We start from the raw sequence: 18,372 nt of genomic DNA on the forward strand, positions 1-18,372 counted from the left end.
ACCACTATGAATAATAATAACTAACATCAACAAAAACAAATAATAGTTATTTGAGTGCTTCCTATGTGCCAGGTACTATTCTTAGTGCCTTGTGCATTTCATATCATTTATTCATCAAACAAAATCCTGTGAGTAGGTACTAGTATCTTCATTTTACCAATGAGGAAGCATAACTATGAAGTTGTAAAATCAGTTTTGAACTCAATCAGTCTGACTCTGGGCTTCCCTGGTGGCTCAGTGGTAAAGAACTCGCCTGCCAGTGCAGGAGATGTGAGTTCAATCCCTGGGTTTGGAAGATCCCCTGGAGAAGGAAATGGCAACCCACTCCAGTATTCCTGTGTGGGAAATGCCATGGATAGAAGGACCCTGGCAGGCTATAGTTGTGTCTACAAAGAATTGGACATGACTTAGAGACTGAGCTCACACACAGGTTGACTCTAGAGTCTTTATTTTTTTTCTAACTACTCCACTCTGTTTGCCAATACATTCTAATAAGAAATTCCTTAGAGAATTTTATAACTAAGGCTCATATATACATTCTGGATTTCATATTCCAGTGACAGGAAAAACATGTGTCATTACTACTTAATCAACTAGACATGAATTAATACTACATCAGAATTTAAAGATCTAGAAAGAACAAACTGGAAAAAAAATCACTGCTTTAAGCCACCATCAAAAAACCCACTAATGTCTTTCTGCCTTATAGACTAGGAAAAAAGGAAATGTAACAAGGCAAACTTTTACCTTTTACTTAAATTTTTATTAGTTATTCGTTAGTAACAGCTTTGGAGACCAGGAAAAGAGCTCAGCAGTACAAACCCTGGGTAAATGTTACTCTGCAGAAGTCCCATTCACTGCCTTTTAAAATACCAAATGGCACTATCAAATCCTTCCTTGAACCACGTACAAGAATTTCATATGCAGGACAGCCCAAAACCATGCACAAGACATAAATGGCCCTGCAACGTTATAAATCTATGCAGTCACAAATTTCAATGAAATTAAAGGAAATAAAGATTGTTACAGTCATAGAATTTTTCAGTTTGCCTTTTAGTAGTACCCCTTTATAATGTCCACTAATCCTTAGGCTCTCCTAAGCTTTACTGATGCAATATGAAAGACTGACAATTGCATCTATAACACACTACTTCAACATGATTCTTCTGCAATCATATTTAGCTACTTTTCACTTGCCCCACTATCCATAATAGTCACTCCTCTAGATGTAACCTCTGTCTTCCTCCAAACTACTGTTAACACAGCAAAAAATGACATGAAATACTATACAGAATCACAAAACTTGAATAAATAACTTACGCTGTAGAAGGCTGTCTGATGAGATCTGAGATCTGTTTAGATAGTTGGTGAGAACTTCGAACCATCATGCTGTGCAAGGTGGCAGGGTGCTGGGGAATATTGATGCTGATAGCTCCTACTTTGAACACAGCGGCATTGTTAGTCTTCAATCCCCTCTGGGCACTGTACAGGGCTTGAGACTTGGCAATACTACATTTCACTACAGTTCTATTAATAGAGAAGGAGGATCATTAAAATATGGTCAAATAAAGAGAAATTTTGAAAATACATTTTGAGAGCAAGACAAATGCTTTTAAATCATTTACCAAAGTAAATAAGATTTTTCATGCATTTAAATCATACTGAAGAAATAATATCTTCTAAAAATACTGACATACATTTTATTTTGTTTATATGGAATATTATTCTATTTCTTTAATAAAGAGTTTACAGAAGAATATATCTATGTGCTTATATGGAAGAGAATGAACACTGACATATAACACATATACAACACAAAATTCCATTTTTATTTTTCCCCATTCAGAACTCCATTTTTCTTCAACTTATTTCCGGCATCTCTACAACCACTAAGAAAATATAGACAGTGAACGTCAAAAGGAAGAAAAACACCATTATACCTCTTAAAATCTAATCAGTCAAAGAAATTAATCTTATAATCAGCTAACAAGTTAAAAGAGATTAATGAGAAAGATGAAATTCAACTTGCATTTTCCATTTTTTTTTTTTATTTTCAGTGAGTGGCAAAGAAATGATACAAGTCCAATTCATAAAGAGTAACTACTACTTAGTTAAAAATTGTTAAGTTTTACTGGTACAGATATAAAATAGAAATACTGTCTTTCTTGGTTTCTTGTTTTTTCCTTCTAATACCTAGAAAAATGCTTTGAACATGGCAGACTCACTGAATTTTGTGAAATAAATGAGCAGAAAGAAGTACAGCAGAAGAATGACTCAACACTACAACTGTGAGATTCCACAGATAGCATGTTGTAAAAATCATGTATGTAAAAGTCATGATGAAGCAGTCTTGACACAGACAACAGAAAGATTCATGTCAATGAAGTACACCACTAAAGGCCCTGTCATAAACTGAAAGCTTAACATAAATGTTATCTTTCAAATGGGCACAGGATACTTGACAACAGATTAAGCAAAACATACAAAGTGCAAATCTCATATTAACTACAGATCAGTTCACATATATTTATCTCTACTTAGGCTACAAAGGATTCATTGACAATTTATTTATAGTCTCAAGGACCTAAGGAATCAATGCATTACATTTAACTTATATTAGAACAAATCTTGAGAAGCGTTAAGAGTGGTTCTATCAGAAGTTTTGATTATTTACAGATAGTGAAATCCAGGTAATATACTAACTTCAAAAATGATTACTACAGAACTATATCTGCCTTCTTCAAAGGAAACTGCTTTCAAAGACTATCACTGATTAGAGAAAGGAAAAAAGTAATCTATGGAACTGTTCTAACCAGAATGATGGTAGATTTTAGAATGCTGACTAGTTACTGAATTTTGAATCTTAACTATTCTAATAATTAAATGATTCCATTTTAAAATCAATTTCAATATAAGCCAAAACACTTAGATGATGCTAAAATGCAAAGGACTTTATACTTGTGAATAGCATTCACTTACTGAATAAAACTAAGAATAAATTTACAAAGAAATCTTGTCATCATGACAGTCAAGAAATTCTACACCTATCTCACTATTTTACTTTTATAATCTATAGAAGTCTCCTTAAATGTTACTTTTGATTATAGTAGCCTATACACAACTCTTGATTTTCAATTATACACCAAATGTCAGAATAGAAAGTGCTGACTACTCTGCTACTGCAGATCTGTGGTATTACCAGTAGAAACTGTGATGTTAAGAATTTCAAGGACTCTGTGTTGCCCAACTCCAGAGGGCATCATTCACACTGGAGGCTACATAAATGATGCCCATGACTATAGCGTGAGTAATGTTTCTTGGAGCTAGACAACAGGATAGTTCTACACTGATCAAACTGAGCCAGACACTGCAGAGAATCTGATTAACTCTTGTCATACTGTACATGTTCAAGATGTAAGGAGACCCAGAATGTTGAATTAAACAATTTACAAGCTGCCAAATGAATTAACTATTCATAACTCTATTTTACGGAGAAGGCAATGGCACCCTACTCCAGTACTCTTGCCTGGAAAATCCCATGGACGGAGGAGCCTGGAAGGCTGCAGTCCATGGGATCGCTGAGGGTCGGACACGACTGAGTAACTTCACTTTCACTTTTCACTTTCATGCATTGGAGAAGGAAATGGCAACCCACTCCAGTGTTCTTGCCTGGAGAATCCCACGGACAGGGGAGCCTGGTGGGTTGCCGTCTATGGGGTCGCACAGAGTCAGACACAACTGAAGTGACTTAGCAGCAGTAGCAGCAGCAGGAACTCTATTTTAACTCTTAAAAGAGTTGTGCCTTAATCTATATCATAAAACATGTAGTAAACTTTTACACAGGAAAGAAGTGGTCAAAGTCTTTTTAAACAGATGACTATAAAAACCTGTAGCATGTCAGGCATGCCTCATATATACAAAAAGTTCACAGCAAGTGACCAAGAAGTTTGGTTTGAGAATTCATTGCCAGTGCTGGTCTACTTGACAAAGTTCTGCTAGATGCACTCTGAACCTAAGTTATAATGACCACAGTGTCTAATAAGGCAAGGAGTTTTCCTCATCTTCTTTTACTTCCTGTGTCCAGACAATAGGGCCTTATAGGTAGACCAGCCATGCTTATCCATGCAGGTTAAGAATTTGAGGATTTAATTTAGGGCCTCATTATCTCTATCTCCAACCCCACCGTACTTCCTTGACCAGTCAGGCCCAAACTTTAGGGGCAGGAAAAGGAAGGCACCTGACCCATGCTGCCTGCCTCAATTCAGTTTTGCCTGAAAATCTCTACAGTGGGGACACAGAGTGTTATGATCACATATTATCTAGTTATCTATTAAAAATCACTGAAACTGTCTTTCCTATTTGGCCATTGTACTTTATATGTTAACTCTCCTAGCAGGAAGGCCTGGAAAAGGAGGGAGTAGGCCTATAAAGTGATATTATGACAGAACTACCTCTCATTTGCTTACCGTTCCATCTCTGAAACCTAACAGAGTATGCAGACAATAATTTGTAACCTAGAATCCTAATTAGTTGAGTGGATGAAGATGTGATCTTCAGTCATTAAAAAGCATCCTTTCTAAAGCCATGTGTATTTTTTTGTTACACATCCAGAGAACTCAGTGATAAAAAAAGAAACAATAAATCTTCTCTAGCTATTACAAATACTAAAGTGGAAATCGCTATTTTTTTTTCTATACCTTTTAACATGATATTAATATGGAAGAGTGATTGCCAAAAAATAATCAATTTTCTAATTTAGTATTAGTGCATTTATTCTTTATTAGTACTTTAGTTGGCTGATGAAGTGATATAGATCACAGATAATCCCAAAAAAGGGTTGTTGATTGATGATATTTTGTCTATGGCCTATTATCAATACACACTGAAATAAATCTCACTAGTTATTGATAATCTTACTAGCCTGGAACAAAATATGCAGATTCAACTAAATTTATTCAGCATACTTGAATCTTATTGAAAATGTTCAAATAAATAATCAGTGCTAAGTAACATACTAAATTGTCATGGTGGTAAGATTCACATGACAAATATTTATATGTAATGCTTGGTATAGCTCACTACAAAATATCAGATATACATAGGTAAAATCAAGCCAATCAAAAATATTGAAGTATATACAGTACAAAAGCCACATATAAAATTCGACAATAGAGCAGCAAACTCTCTATATCTTAAAGACAGAATTAGAAGGATGAGCAATGTAGATATTTTCATATATTAGTGTTTTAATAATTAGTTTTGCAAACCTGTCAAAACTCTCTTGCAAAGTTAAAAATTTTCAGCTTTGATTATCACATCCAATATTAATGAGGATTTGTGATAATATAAATTTTAATATTAACAGGTCTTAAAGAGCACAAAGCAACATAAAACTACAATTTTGAATATTTCAACAATAAAACAACATATGAATTACCAAAAAGGTAGTTCTTACCTGTGTGTTTTCCTTGAATATTAGCAAACTGTATAATCTATGAAAGGATCTATATTAAAGCTACAAAATAATAACTAACTACATACATTCACAGCCATGCAGGTAATCTAAATATTAATATTTTATCTCTAAAACTATCCAATACAATGTTAATCACAAAGTCCATGAAAAAGAATAATAATGACATACAGAAACTCTTGTTTGGCTGTGCTTGTAGGAGATGTAGGAAAATCCTCCAGTCTACAGATGAAGATTCAAGAGAAAGCAGGAAAACAAAAAGGAAGCAAATAAACATTTATGCATAAATTAGTTACAATATGACCAATCATCTGGAAAGCTTTTATTTCCCATTTTAAAAATTTTCACTCGAAGAACTTTTTCAACTTTTTGAAGTTCCATTTCCTTTTAATTGAAACTAGAAATGAAAACCCAAAGAATAAATTCAGAAAGTCTTATTAACACTATTAGAGTATGGTAGCGAGTAATAAATATAAAGTTTTATTTTTTTAATGAAAAAGTTAAGGGATCTGGCTTGACCTCTTTTTTTAGAGGCAAAAAAATATCAACTAATACTTAAAAATTATTTTATAAATATGTTTTGCAAATTTAGAGACTATTTGAAGCCTTCTCTTAGCTAATGGAGATACGAGTTTTGAGAGGATGGAGTAAATAAAACACAGGAGACATTTAAGGAAATTTGTTGTACTTCTGAATAGGTTGAAGTAACCATGATACTTTAAATTCAGAGTCAACAAAGGAATCATGAAACCTAAGTCTGTGGTGACTTTCTTCGAAGCATCATAGTGAGGTAGAAGGTGTGGAGATTCAGGCACCTCTTCTTCCTGACTGTATGACTTTAGGCATTTTAGGAAAACACTCTGATCTTTCTGAATCTCGATTTATTTATTACAGTGGGGATAAAACCGCCCCAGTTAATAGGATTGTAGTGAGGATTAAATAATGTATATGAGGTTCCTGGTCCACAATAGATGCTCCTTTAGATTGTAATTATACATAATACCCCTCCTCCCATTCTGAATAGTCAGAAAATATCTTATCTCACAACTACTGGAATTTCTGGTCTTTAGATAGCCAGCTTAGGAAATGTGATGTGGACCATTTAAGCAGCTATAATGAAATATACTCTTTGGTTCTAGATACACAAGTCGAAACTGCCCCAGCAAGATTTACACATCCATTTCAGGAAATGTTCACCAGGACAGTCATCATATTACCCATGTATGAAATGTCATGAATAGAACTGTAATGAGTCAATTTTTGACTAATATTTAATTTTTATAACACTGAACTAGATCCTCTATTTTGTCAATATTTAGCATGACAGATGCTTTAAGGGACAATAGCAGGACATTAACTAGTTACTAAAAATGAGCAAATTCTCAAAATTGACTAAATTATCAAAATACAATTTGTAGTTATAGTATAAAACTGCTCCACTGAAAGGAAGTTAGGAATGAAGGTATATATTCCCAAGTGTATGAGCAAAGTCAATGGTTAAATGTATTGACAACTAATTAGTGATCTAAATATCATGTGTAAAGGTAATTATTATTAGAACAATTTTGGACAGATCCACAAAGAGAACATGAAAAGGTGAGAGCAAAGAGTCAAAAGAAAAGCAATATGGAATGGTATACTCACTGTAGAAAGCTTATTTATACTATTAGGAGGGTCTCATAGGCTTTATTGTTAAATACTTTAAATGAAAAAATGGCAAGATAAAGTTTTGAAACCCAGCATGAATACTGGGTAATGAATCAAGAGATAGCCTATTTTCTGATTATAATTTTGTTTGACTTATTTGAGTTATGTGAGCTCTTGCATCTTATATGTTTAGCTGAAATTTACACTGTAATCATTTTTCCTGTTACACAATCTTAAAATGTACTGGCAGTCAGTTTTTTAGGGTGGCAGGACTGGCAGTAAACCAATTTTATAAAGAGAGCAAATAATTTTTTCTGAAAAAAAATTCATTTGGTGACATTCTTAGTGATAGAATCACAGTATCTGGCAATATTATATAAATCTCAAGTCTTACTAGGTACGGGATTCATCCAATGAATTTTAAGTTACCTATAAAACTATAACAAACAACTTTAATAATTAAAAAGACAACACACTTACTGTATATTTGGTGTAATCCCTTCAAGCAGCACAATATTAACCCCACCGATATGAGCAGTGGCACATGTCTCAGTCATCTTTTGATGTAAAACATCTTAAAATGTGAAAAAAAAACAAAAAAACAAAAACAACTATGAATTCTGGAAATTTAGTTGCACTTCATATTAAAATTTCATTTCATCCGTAATACATTCAGTGACAAAAGATAATTTTAAAGATACAATGAAATTTAAACTATTCCAGAACAAATTTTTAAAAGATTTCCTTGAGGGTTTTTTCTGTCCATCCATTCACATATATGTATGTATTATGTGTCAAAACTGGAAAAATGCGAAATATGTAGTTTACGATGCCATTCATGCATTAAAGAGCCTAATGCCATTAAATAGCCCAATGACATTTTAAATCTCAGAACTAGTAGCACAGAATATTTAGAAAAATTGTAAACCATTAAGAATAGGAAAAAACTATGTACACTAGCACTCTTGATCCATATAAATGGGAAGTTCCATTTTCTGAAGAAAAATCACCACGTAGGAATTTATGAGACATGGCACTGGCTTTCTTCAGACAAGTGGCACTCCAGTATCAGGATGTCCCCATACCTTTCATTTTTTCCTTAAGTGTAAAACTGCCATGAATCCTCTTCAGTTCCGACTCCATTGTTAGCCCACCAATGTCTGCCTCCAGGTGTGTGCGGTTCACCATGCCAATCCCAAACACTATCAGAGTGACATGCTGAGGTTCAGCAGTTACCAAACTACGTTTCCTCTTAGTCACACTGGTATTGTCTTGTTCATTCTCAAACACAACTTTACATGTCGGCTCTGTAGGGCTCCGAACTCCTTTAAGTAAATGGAAATATGTGGGCTTAGATACTGCAAAATGGAAGGACGCTACCTTGTTTTTCTTTCCTTTACACTCCAAACTAGCCCTCTTTGTCCTCTTCTCCACCAAAATGATTTTTGAAAATTTCCACTATTTTCCCATGGTCATATTTGAAAATAAATAGGAGACTCAGGTATTTGAAAGCAGGTCTATCTGAATTCTTTAAGAGCTAACTGTGTAAAAGTTAGAAAGGATGGGAAAAGGGGCAGTAGAATATCTGATCACCATCACTGTTCTCTCCCCTTGGTGACTGCCAATTCTATGCTTTCAATTATCCATTTCTTATAACAATAAGAATACATGATGAATAACCAGTCATTTTTTTTTAGTACTTTTTTAGTATTATTGCTGTTCTAAACAGATTTTTTTAATATAAAAATATCCATTACCTGCTGGTCCAAATGTTTCTGAAGATTTTTCCAGTATTCCTGTTGGATCAGAGATAAGTGAATAGAAGTTAAGCAATTTATACATATTCTGCCAGCACTCAGCTGAAGGCTCGCTTTGTTCTGATACCGTAATTGAATCAGAGTCATCCATGTGGATAGTCATATGATCCACCACATCTTTTGAACCTTTCCTAGACACTTTTGAAGTTCTTCTTTCAGATCTTCCTAATGAATTTTTGTTTCGAGACTCCTTTTTGTTATTCTCGTTGTTGGTCCGTTTGTTCTTTGTATTATTTACTCTATTGCCACCGTTAAGACTTCCCCTAGAACTGCGGCTGAAGTCGGATGAGCGGAAGTCCCGGTGTTTTCTGGTTTTGAAAGTAGGTGTTGGGGAAGCTGATCCAGCTGTATACCTGCTAAGTTTAATGTCAGTCTGAGTCGCTTTGATGTCGTCTATCATTGTACTAAATTGATGAATGAGACGAACTAAAGCCATATCTACATGCTGGCTTATTGACTGACAGGAAATAGTAAAGTTGCAGTGAAAAGTATTATAATAACGCTTATTGAGATCATGAAAAGAAAGAGCACTGGTAGAGTTCTGAGGGGTGCACACGGATTTTTCCATTACAACAGCGCTGATGCTAAAGGTTTCCAACATCAATGCCGGTTTGAACTCAAGTGGAGGAAGATTCACATGGCCTTGCCTAAAAATGTAGGGAAAAAAAAAGAAAATGACAAGTTTTGTTTTTTTTTTCCCCCAGAATCATACAGTCTTTATTAACTTCTTAGCAAAATAATCTCCAAGGTGAAGTATGTTCTAAGTCAACACACTTCCTATTTTTACAAGTTGGAAACTAGGCCTTAAGTCTTCTTTCTTGATCTTATTCTACATCGAGTCCAAATCACACTTACATAAAACTCAGTAATTTTAAAAACGATTAAAAATGGGTGGTATGTGTTAGTCACTCAGTCATAAATGGGTATTTTTCCAGAGAAGACATATAGATGGCCAGCAGGCACATGAAAAGATTTTCAACATCACTGATTATTAAATACAAATCAAAACCATGATGAGATATCACCTTATGTATGTTGGAACAGCTATCATCGAAAACAAGTGTGAGAAATAACAAGTGTGGGCAAGGATGTGGAGAAAAAGGATTCTCATATACTGTTGTTGGGAATATAAATTGGTATACCACTATGGGATACAGTATATAGAGATTCCTCCAAAAATTAAGATTAGAACTACCTTATGATCCAGTTTTCTTACTTCTGGGTGTTTTTCCAAAGAATACAAAAATACTAATTCTAAAAGATATGTATGAATGGCCAAGATATGAAAACAACTTAAGTGCCCACCAATGGATGAAGAAAATATGATAGACACACAAAGTGCACACACACATAGAATACTACTCAGCATAAAAAAAAGATGAAGTCCTTGTCGTCTGCAACAACATGGATGGAACTTGATGGCATTACGCTAAGTGAAATAAGTCAAAAAGAAAGACAAATATAGTATGATTTCACTTACATGTGAAATATAAAAAACAAAAAGCAAATAAGATAAATAACCAAACCAAACAAAACACACACACAGATACAAAGAACAGAGTAGTGGTTACCAGATAGGTAGGCGCTGAGGTAAGGGAGAGCAAAATGAGTAAGGGAACTCAGATGTATGATGACAAAAGGAAACTAATCTTTTGGTAGCAAGCATGCTGTTGTGTATACAAGAGTAGAAACAGAATGGTGTGTGTGTGTGTGTGTGTGTGTGTGTGTATATAGAAACAGAATGGTGTGTGTGTGTGTGTGTGTGTGTGTGTATATATACACAATGTTATAAATCAATATTAACTCAATAAAAATAAATTTTCAGAAAGTAAATGTAGTTATAAAAGAAAACAACTGAGTATGAAAATGCACTTCCATCTAGAAACTCTAGACATGCAGCTCATGGAACTCAGAGAAGGCAAACTTCCTGGCGTAAAGAAGATGTGGTCGTGACAAAAGGGATGAAGCTATCCCAAAGAAAGTGATGGGGGCTGAAAAGAACTAGTGAAGACATTTTAAAACACTGAAAGTGCACAACTAAAACACTGGAAATTGCTTAGAATGGAGTATGACATTTGCCAAAGCACAGAAAAGATGCTCCTTCTGTGTTGTAAGCTACATGATGTAAGCAGACAAGGACTATACAAACTACCCTCTAGTTTTTAAAAAAGAAAACATTTTAATTCTCAAATGTTTCTAATGTTTTAAACTGTATGCACAAAATATCAGTTTTATTATATTTTTCATTTTCCTACACATGTATAATAAACAGTAAAAGACTTTCTAATATTTTGAGAAATATTTTTCCAGGTCACAAAACAAAGGTAATTCTCCCCATTAATCTTAATAATCATTAAGGTCACTTCTGCAGTGTTTCAGCTTGCCTGGTTACTGTTATAGTACCACACTACTGTGAAAGACAAGGCTATAACTCTCAACATGACGTCTACTCTGTTTTTAATGGAAAGTACTACCTGCTACCAGTCAACTCAGAAAGGAGGTCAGGAATAAATTCTAAGAATAGTATATAAAATTAATCCATAAGATCATAAAATACTACAACAGTAAATAAAGTATATTTATCAACATCTGTGCTTTGGCTGACCCTGACACATGGAATTTTCAAGGCTTCCCTGGTGGCTCACTGGTAAAGATTCCACCTGCCAATGCAGAAGTCATGAATTCAATTCCTGGGTCGAGGAGATCCCCTGGAGAAGGAAATGGCAACTCACCCCAGTATTTGTGCCTGGGAAATGCCATGGACAAGGAGCCTGGAAGGCTATGGTCCATGGGGTCGCAAAACAGACATGACTTAGCAACTAAACAATAACATACATGTACTAACATCTTACAAAAATATACCTAAAAATAGGTCTCACAACCTAGTGATAAAATCAACAAATTATTCAGAAAACGTAGCAACTATTTTTGTTAAGCAGAAGTTATCTTTTCATTAGGCTATTAAAATTACTTCCACATAAGCACTAGAAGAAAGCAAAGTTAAAAAGCAGATATTACAACTTTTGTGCAAATTTTTACATATAACCAATAATAATGCAAGACACCTTCTTGCTCTTTTGCCTTTTCTCTCTTTGGCCGTGTCTGAATCCACAATATCTGCTCTAAGGCAGTCCAAAGTCCCTGAAAATGAAAGGTGTTCTCCAAAGTACATTCGGTAGCAGAGTGGCATTGTGTCCTGTGACTGGATCCCTGTATGACTCAGAAGAGGTTTGAAAACAACCTAAAAGATATAACACATTTATATTAGCTCAGTTTATAACTCAACATTTATTGTGGCTATTTTTCTTACATATTATCTCAGTACATATTATTACTGTAATGTGAAGGGGAAAAAAGGCCTTGTATACTAAATATGTTCTAATTTTAATTAAAACTTAGTATTTTCGAGCACCTACTATGTGCCAGCCATCTTCACAGTAATCATAAACACAAAGTTCCCTGATTGTGCTTGAGTGAAAGTACAAGGAAAATAAAATTAGTTTAAATCATTCTACTTCTTGTTTTAAAAAAGGCATGGATATCTACTGTGTTTCCATAAATATCTGGTATAAAAGGTTCAGAAAAGAGCTTATCAATCTGCTGTTAATATAAAAGCATTTTATATGTTGTATTTTTAATAGCCGATCTATTTTTAAATGGTATCCCTTGGTTGCAAAAGTCATTTAACATTTGCTGACAAAGAACTTTTACATTTTAAGTATCATATATGCTATGGAAATACATCATTCTGGCTAAGTCTCTAGTTACCTGAACCTCATAGTCACTAAGTGCTAACCCAAATAAAAGCAACTCTATGTATTCACAGTAGATCAGTAATAATAATCCTGACTACTCATTCTCTTCTGCATGGTTCCTTTTCCTTCTTCTACATCCTACACTGTCTTCATTGACTCCCTTCTCTTTTTCACCAGACATTCTCTTTTCCTGAGCTTAAAAAAAATCTATCAAAATGGAGATGTGCCATTTTTGCAGTGAGCCTGCAGTCTACATTTTCACTTGTCTCTGTCACCTCATTTGTTTGTGCTTAGGAAGACAGGCTACTTACTACTCCTGTGAATGCATGAAGGTCTAGAATGACAGAATTCAGACAATTCACTCTACACTGGAAATTTAGGGAGAATTTTTCTCTCCCTTGTATATTTGCTTGGCATACGCTTTCTTCGGTTTACTCTTTCTTGGATTTGATCTTTCATCCCAAAGGAAACACTCTTCAAGGTTCAAGCCATCCTCCATCTTTCCTAATCTTTGTTATCTGTATGACGCCTAGTTAATCATGCAAACCCACCAGTCATTTACCAGTCATTTTAGTTCTTTCCTTTTCCCATCCCAGATTACCATCCTAAAAGGCTTCTCTGGCCATGGAAATAACTAATGCTTTAATTCTGAAGTTAGGTGACTTTCTTTTTCTCTCATATTCTTACCTTAAACTCCTTTTCAGCAACTTCCAAGATTGCATATTACATTTATCACCTCACTTGTCTTGCTACATCTGCTTTGGATTAATCCTCTTCTATTCCTGCTGCTGCTACTGCTGCTAAGTCACTTCAGTCGTGTCCGACTCTGTGCGACCCCATAGACGGCAGCCCACTAGGCTCCCCCGTCCCTGGGATTCTCCAGGCAAGAACACTGGAGTGGGTTGCCATTTCCTTCTCCAATGCATGAAAGTGAGAAGTGAAAGTGAAGTCGCTCAGTCATGTCCGACTCTTCGCGACCCCATGGACTACAGCCTACCCGGCTTCTCCGCCCATGGGATTTTCTAGGCAAGAGTACTTCTATTCCTATAGCTAAGCTAATAAGGACAACAAGAGGTTCTAAATAACTAGACTTTCAGCAGTATTTGGTAATCCTTCTGTGGATCTGTGGTGAGCTCTCTTTCAATTTCACTCCAACCTTTATATATATTTAAATCACCTTACATAGTTTTTTATTGTATTACTTAATATTACTGTCTCTGGTCGATTTTAGAGTCTTATATGTAAAATACTATAGTTGTCTCTAAAAATGTGTATTGGATGCTAATAAATGCCATGAATGTTTATCCAGGCCAAAACAAACATGAAAAATTTTTCTTTTCTCTCAAAAAAAAAAAAAAAACAAGTGAAAGAATCCCTAAAATAGACTCCAATTTATTGGAGTATTGAAGAAGTAAATCTCAAAAAAGTTTAAAAGTGCCTGACACATTTTGTAATGTAAGTCACCTCCTACCGTGATAGAAAACTGAGGCTGTAAATTTGCAAACTTATCAGTACAGTTATGAATTGTCCATACTGCCTTCTCAAACACTCTCGGGGAAAAAGTACATTTATGTCAAAAAGTTCTCTCTATATATAAAGGACTCTAAATTCCAACACTTCTCATCCCTCTCTGAATCTTTCTCTATCAGTTTGCCGTTTATTTGTTTTTTTTTTTAGAACTCTCTTAATTCGTCCTAAATAAAAAATATGCTCAGGCCTCCTTCATCCTGAAAAGACAACACTTCTCAATACCCATCTCCCACTCTCTCATTTGCCTTGGGGAATTTTGTTTTCCACTCCCTACATTTAGTCAATTAAATAAGACCTCCACTGTATTTCTCTTTTACCTTATCAAAGGCATGCCCCACTAAGCTAAGAGTTTCATTACCACTTCCGTGAGCTATTTTATTAACTCATCTTTTCACCTCTAATTTCTCCATTTCAATCCACTTCCAGGCACCTTATTCCTCTGTTCTAAAATCTTCAATGCCTCCGCGTTGCTCACTCAAGCCTTCACAGAGCACTTAAAACTGTAGGAAATGATTAAACTTAACTTTCTAGTCCTATTATTTAGCCAGTCTCTATCCCCAAATAAGAATGTTGCTGTATGAGGCAGACTAACTATATACCATTCTTCAGTTTAATGACTATCTATATATGCTTAATTTGTATTTATAATTAACCTATGTACTTTTTAAAGGCTCCTCCTTTTACATGAAGGCTTTAGGCAGATAGGCAAGGAAAAAGATTTTCAATGGAATTCCACATGCACACACTTGATGGTTCCAACTGCTAAGTATTGCCTAATACACAGTCACTATAGTTAGGGGAAAATGGAGTGGCTCACCTGAGCATCAGCAAGCTGTACAGCAGGAAAACCTTGGTTGGCTTCTTCTACACCTGCCACATCATCCTGACTAGTACTATGCTGAGAATGTGTCCCGTCCAAAGTATTCTGGTCACTAGACAAGACGGTGTTGAAATCTGAGGCTGAGGGTATTGTAGGAAGATTGGGTGCAACACCTAAAAGAGTAAGTATTCAAAAATAAATTCTAAATTCTTGGGAAATGAAAATAACATAAAGAAAGGACATAAAATAACATACAGCAAAGTAAACTTATGAAGCTTGTATTATATTACCAGACCATTTAAATTGAGAAGGAAAAAAAACACATTTTCAGGTTATTTTACAGACACTAATAAAAAGTGAAATTAAACTATTTTCAGAATAATATCACTCATCTTCATACATGAAGTATGTATTAGAGCCAGTCAGTCCAAAATATAAAACTATAAGGCTGGAAGAACTTTGAAAAGCATTTGATATCCCATCAGCTTTGCACAGAGGAACAAAATTATAGATAGGAGCACGGTTATATGGCAAAAACCATAAGTGTCACAGAATCCCCACATATAATTTTCTTCCTAACTATTATTTCTCAAGGCAAAACAAAAATAAAATGGCATCTCTTCTTTCTTCTGTACTCTGTTATCTGTTAACTTGTCAGGCAACAGATCTGTGATAGAGAGGAAATGTTCCTTTTGGCTCTCCTGAAATTTAAACTCTGCAGTAGTGAGATTAGCTGCAGGAAAGTGCTGAGAGCTGGTGGAAGAACCAGGCTTCCATCTCCTTCAATCAAGGGCTAATACTAGGAATTAGCACATCTCTGCATGCCTAGAGTCAGAATTAGAATTGGTTGCAGATTCAAATGTAGTCCACATACCGGCCAAAAAATAAAACATACTGAGTTTTATCAGTATCATTTATCACTTTTCATAATTTCATATTTTTGTCTGAATAGAATTTAAAAGTGATCCAAATAGATGTTACAAAGATTAACTTCAGCTACCCAAAGTAACTAAGAACAAAGGCTACTTCACATATTCTTTTAAAAAATATATACACACTTTCACAATAAAATAATACATAAATATCACAATAAAATAATACATAAATATAGGAAATTTTGGAAAAATAAGAGAAAAATAGAAAACGATAGGAAAGGACTGACTCCATTTATGTTATTGGAAATAGCCACCAGTATTTCTTTGTGAATTCTATGCCTGTTTTCCTGCTACTTATAAAGACCCCTTTAAAATTAATAAATTTTCATTATTTGTTTCCCTCCTTGAGGGCAAGAATCTTACTTTATTGCTTTTAGTACTTCTTTAGATTTAATTAAATATTTAAGTAACTATAAAGAGTATGTGCTGCTGTCCTTAGTTGTTCTATCATGTCTGAGTCTTTGCGACCCCATGGACTGTAGCCCATCAGGCTCCTCTCTCCTTGGGGATTCTCCAAGGCAAGAATACTGGAGTGAGTTGTCATGCCCTCCTCCAGTGGATCTTCCCAACCCAGGGATTGAACTCAGGTCTCCTGCATTGGAGGCGGATTCTTTACCTTCTAAGCCACCAGAGAAAAATGTTTATTATTACTCCACAGAGGAATCTGGATAAGCTGAAAGTATTTTCTGTATTGTAGGAACATGATATCGTCATTATACTTTGCATTTTTTCATTTATCTCCTTTTGGTACTTTGAAAATTAAACCAGACACATTAAATGGAAATTTTAAACTCTTTATATTATATATATATATATCTCACATTTGACATATTTGCCTTTCCAAAAGAACACTAAGCTACTACTGCTTTGACTCTCTCAATTGCAATATTATCAAAGGCATTTCGTAAATGGGACAATTTCAACTACATGGTAAACTTAAATCTTTGAGATATTTTTAACCATCTTTTGAAAAATAGGATTTACTATAACTTTACATGCACCCCTTAGACAGTTAAGTAAAATAACATGATAGCTCAATACCTGTTGGGAGACTATTTTGTCCTGATTTTATGACAGGAGACTCCTGTACCACACTTCCTCGGTTACCCACAGCATTTGACATCCAGTTATAGAAACTCACAGACGATGGCTCAGATAACAAGGGGTGTTCAGATAACATATCAGAGGCCATTGTGTTTCCTGAAAATAAAGTTTACTGAGTATAGCAATACTTATGTATTAAGGAGCATAAAACGTGATTTATGTAATCATTTTTAGAAACTCAGGTTAAATTATCTTCCTTTTGCATATGTCTTTAAAAAACTCACTACATACTATTGGCATTTGGATATTAAGGCATTAATAAATAATTTATTGAGACTATAATGAGAATAGATTCACTCTTGGCTGGTCTAGACAGCATTACACACCATGCCTAGGTTGAGAGTAAAAGCAAATGCTGCAATTTAAAAATGGAAACTAAGAGACACCAACAAATTAAACGGAAGAGTTTCCCACAAAACATTCTCAAAGATAACTTGTCATACAAAAGACTAGGTATGCATCCAAAATACGTATCTGAATAAACATAAGTCCTATTTTTTTTGTTTTGTTTAAATCTCCCACAGAAGTAAACTGATAATTGTCAGAACTATGGATATACCTGTTCTCGTCAGGGAGCTACTTTTCACTGCTGCACTACTTCTCTGAGGGGTCCCTTCCAGAAGGTTGTGCAAGCTTGGAAAACTTCCGGTCAGGTAGCTGAGTAGGCTTTCCTTCCTTGGACTCTCCTTAACCGGTGCTCCTCCACGTCCCACGTGCACTGGAGAATCTGTGGCAGTGTCGCCACTGGTATAGCTCAGAGAATGGTATGGATGAATGCCCTACAGAGAAGATAACATGGGGTTCTTTCTTATGTACATAAAAAAGACTACGGACAACCACAATGACTCACTGTTTTTATTACTATATTATTGACATTAATACCACAGTGTCTACCTAAACAGTTTGTGTCTACTAGAACTGCAGTGAATCTCAAAGGTATGTAATCATGTTTTAAAACTTTACAGTACAACGCAAAGGACAGCATTTAGTATCATTCACTTAATTTTAACAATGATTAACCTCCCTTTGGGGGCTTCCCTGGTGGCTCAGTGGTAAAGAATCTGCCTGCAGTGCAGGAGACACAAGAGACAGGGCCTTGACTCCTGGGTCGGCAAGATCCCCTGGAATAGGAAATGGCAACCTGCTCCAGTTTTCTTGCCTGGAAAATTCCATGGACACAGAAGTCCGGCAGGCTACAGTCCATAACGTCACAAACAACTGGACAAAACTGAGCACACTCACAGCTACAACTCCCTTTAAAATCTGAAGTGGGAGTCTAGTATCAAGACAT

The 18,372-nt window shown here is 35.1% G+C and overlaps 1 protein-coding gene across 1 annotated transcript in view; it reads right to left on the bottom strand.

The window, feature by feature from the left end:
- The window catches only part of KIAA1109 (KIAA1109 ortholog), a 199,974-nt gene that overhangs the window by 64,092 nt on the left and 117,510 nt on the right, over positions 1-18,372 (bottom strand). The window contains exons 43-51 of the mRNA XM_040250561.1: positions 17,641-17,860; positions 17,019-17,177; positions 15,040-15,215; positions 12,003-12,178; positions 8,878-9,584; positions 8,206-8,445; positions 7,601-7,694; positions 5,645-5,695; positions 1,321-1,527 (exon numbers count right to left, since the gene is read on the bottom strand). Of these exons, the coding sequence (XP_040106495.1) occupies positions 1,321-1,527; positions 5,645-5,695; positions 7,601-7,694; positions 8,206-8,445; positions 8,878-9,584; positions 12,003-12,178; positions 15,040-15,215; positions 17,019-17,177; positions 17,641-17,860 (2,030 nt within the window). The remainder of the gene's footprint in view (positions 1-1,320; positions 1,528-5,644; positions 5,696-7,600; positions 7,695-8,205; positions 8,446-8,877; positions 9,585-12,002; positions 12,179-15,039; positions 15,216-17,018; positions 17,178-17,640; positions 17,861-18,372) is intronic.

This window comes from Oryx dammah, unplaced genomic scaffold, assembly GCF_014754425.2.
Source record: "Oryx dammah isolate SB20612 unplaced genomic scaffold, SCBI_Odam_1.1 HiC_scaffold_12, whole genome shotgun sequence".
Taxonomy (NCBI): Eukaryota; Metazoa; Chordata; class Mammalia; order Artiodactyla; family Bovidae; genus Oryx; species Oryx dammah.